At 41.2% G+C, this 1503-nt stretch overlaps 1 protein-coding gene across 1 annotated transcript in view; it reads left to right on the top strand.

The window, feature by feature from the left end:
- Nucleotides 1–285: 285 nt before the first annotated feature.
- LOC107115022 (carnosine N-methyltransferase 2-like) overlaps nt 286–1503 on the top strand; it is a gene marked incomplete at its 5' end in the record, with an annotated part of 4015 nt that continues 2797 nt past the window's right edge. Inside the window, one exon of the mRNA XM_015416630.1 lies at nt 286–379. Within this exon, the coding sequence (XP_015272116.1) occupies nt 286–379 (94 nt within the window). The remainder of the gene's footprint in view (nt 380–1503) is intronic.

Raw genomic sequence — 1503 nt, 5'->3', positions numbered from 1 at the left:
CTTATAGCAACAGCCCAGTGAGACGTATGCAGAAGAAAGTTCCCATAAAACACCATTCTGTGGTGCCATCAGCGCAGTAATCAGACCACCACATTAATATGACTTTTCTTCAGTGCCCCAGTCTGAAAAATGGGAATAGGAATTGTGTTATTGTAATTTGTGTGGAGGGTCATAGCAACTGGATTTGTCATAGCCACAGATCTATTTTCATGTTCAGAAGTTCTCAGTGCCACTTGCAATGTTAACACTATGCTTATTTTTCTTAGTGGCAATTGTCTCTTTTAGATGCTGTACCGTGTGGAGGATATTGCACATACTATCAAGTTTTTCCACAGCTGCCTGGATTGTTATGCTAAACTTCTGATTATAATTTTATCAGGTAAGAGGCTTTAAAAACAAAACAAAACAAAATATTGACTCTATTTTACAGAGATTCTCCTGCAGTAATTAAATAGGCTCCGGATTCTGTTGGCTTAAAAAAAGTCTGCTATGCTGCAGGGATGTGCATTCATTTGCAAATGAATAAACATCTAAAATGGAAAAAAAAATCCACATTCATTCCAGGCACTGGAGTACAAAGAAATGCCCAGAGGGGCTAATGATAAATGATGAACCAATGCCATTAGGGAAAAGGCCCTTTGACACCTTGCATGCCACATTTCTTGTTGAGCTGATAGTAAGCCTTCATTTTTGTGATTGGCTCAGTACAATTCCGTTTGACTGCCAGACATTCACATAGGAGGGACTGACTTTTAATTAGTGGAATGAAAAATTTCATCATTTTGCCAATTCTTTTTGCTGGTGCTTCTCATAGGGTTACTAAATTTAAGGCGGGGCTTGACAGTCTCCCAGAACGACAGAGGTAAATTCCACTGGAGGAAATAGCTATGGAGGGCAGACACCCTGGTCTACCATACAGCAGGAGTCTCCGTTGTTTTTGAGCCTGTGTGCACCTTTGGAATCCTGACCCGGAGTGGTAGGCACAGCCACAAAAGGACTCCCTCAAGAGGTGGAGCAAACCCCAACATGGCAGGGACTAAGGTTATGTATAGTAATTCTTCATCGTTTCAGGCAGAAGCTCTCCTTGTACAGGGTACCATTTAATCTGCAGAGTCAATCAGATCTGCAGTGTCCAGTCAGAAGCCCTTCAGGATTTTCCAAGTCAGCGTTGGCAACCCTGTCCTCCTAATTTGTTGCTGCGGAATTTAACACCCTCGGTATCTTATGCACCATTTCTATGCAATTAGTGTACAATTTCTGACAAGAAAACTAGGACAAAAATAATTGTGAAGTCCCTCATTGTCCTGCTCTTAGAGCTACAGCCACATATCATCAGCGGAAGGAAGAATTGATGCTATGGATCAGACAGTTGCCTGAATTAAATACAGAGCTTTAGGCAAAAGGCAGAATATATTGTATTGCATATTCCACGTTTTGGAATAATGGCAGGTAATGTGTGATATGTAGAACTTGCGTTTTGCCTACTGACTGTGTCAATATCTC

Source organism: Gekko japonicus, unplaced genomic scaffold (genome assembly GCF_001447785.1).
Source record: "Gekko japonicus isolate JY-2015 unplaced genomic scaffold, Gekko_japonicus_V1.1 scaffold4818, whole genome shotgun sequence".
Classification (NCBI taxonomy): domain Eukaryota; kingdom Metazoa; phylum Chordata; class Lepidosauria; order Squamata; family Gekkonidae; genus Gekko; species Gekko japonicus.
This window is presented reverse-complemented; position numbering and strand designations above follow the sequence as displayed.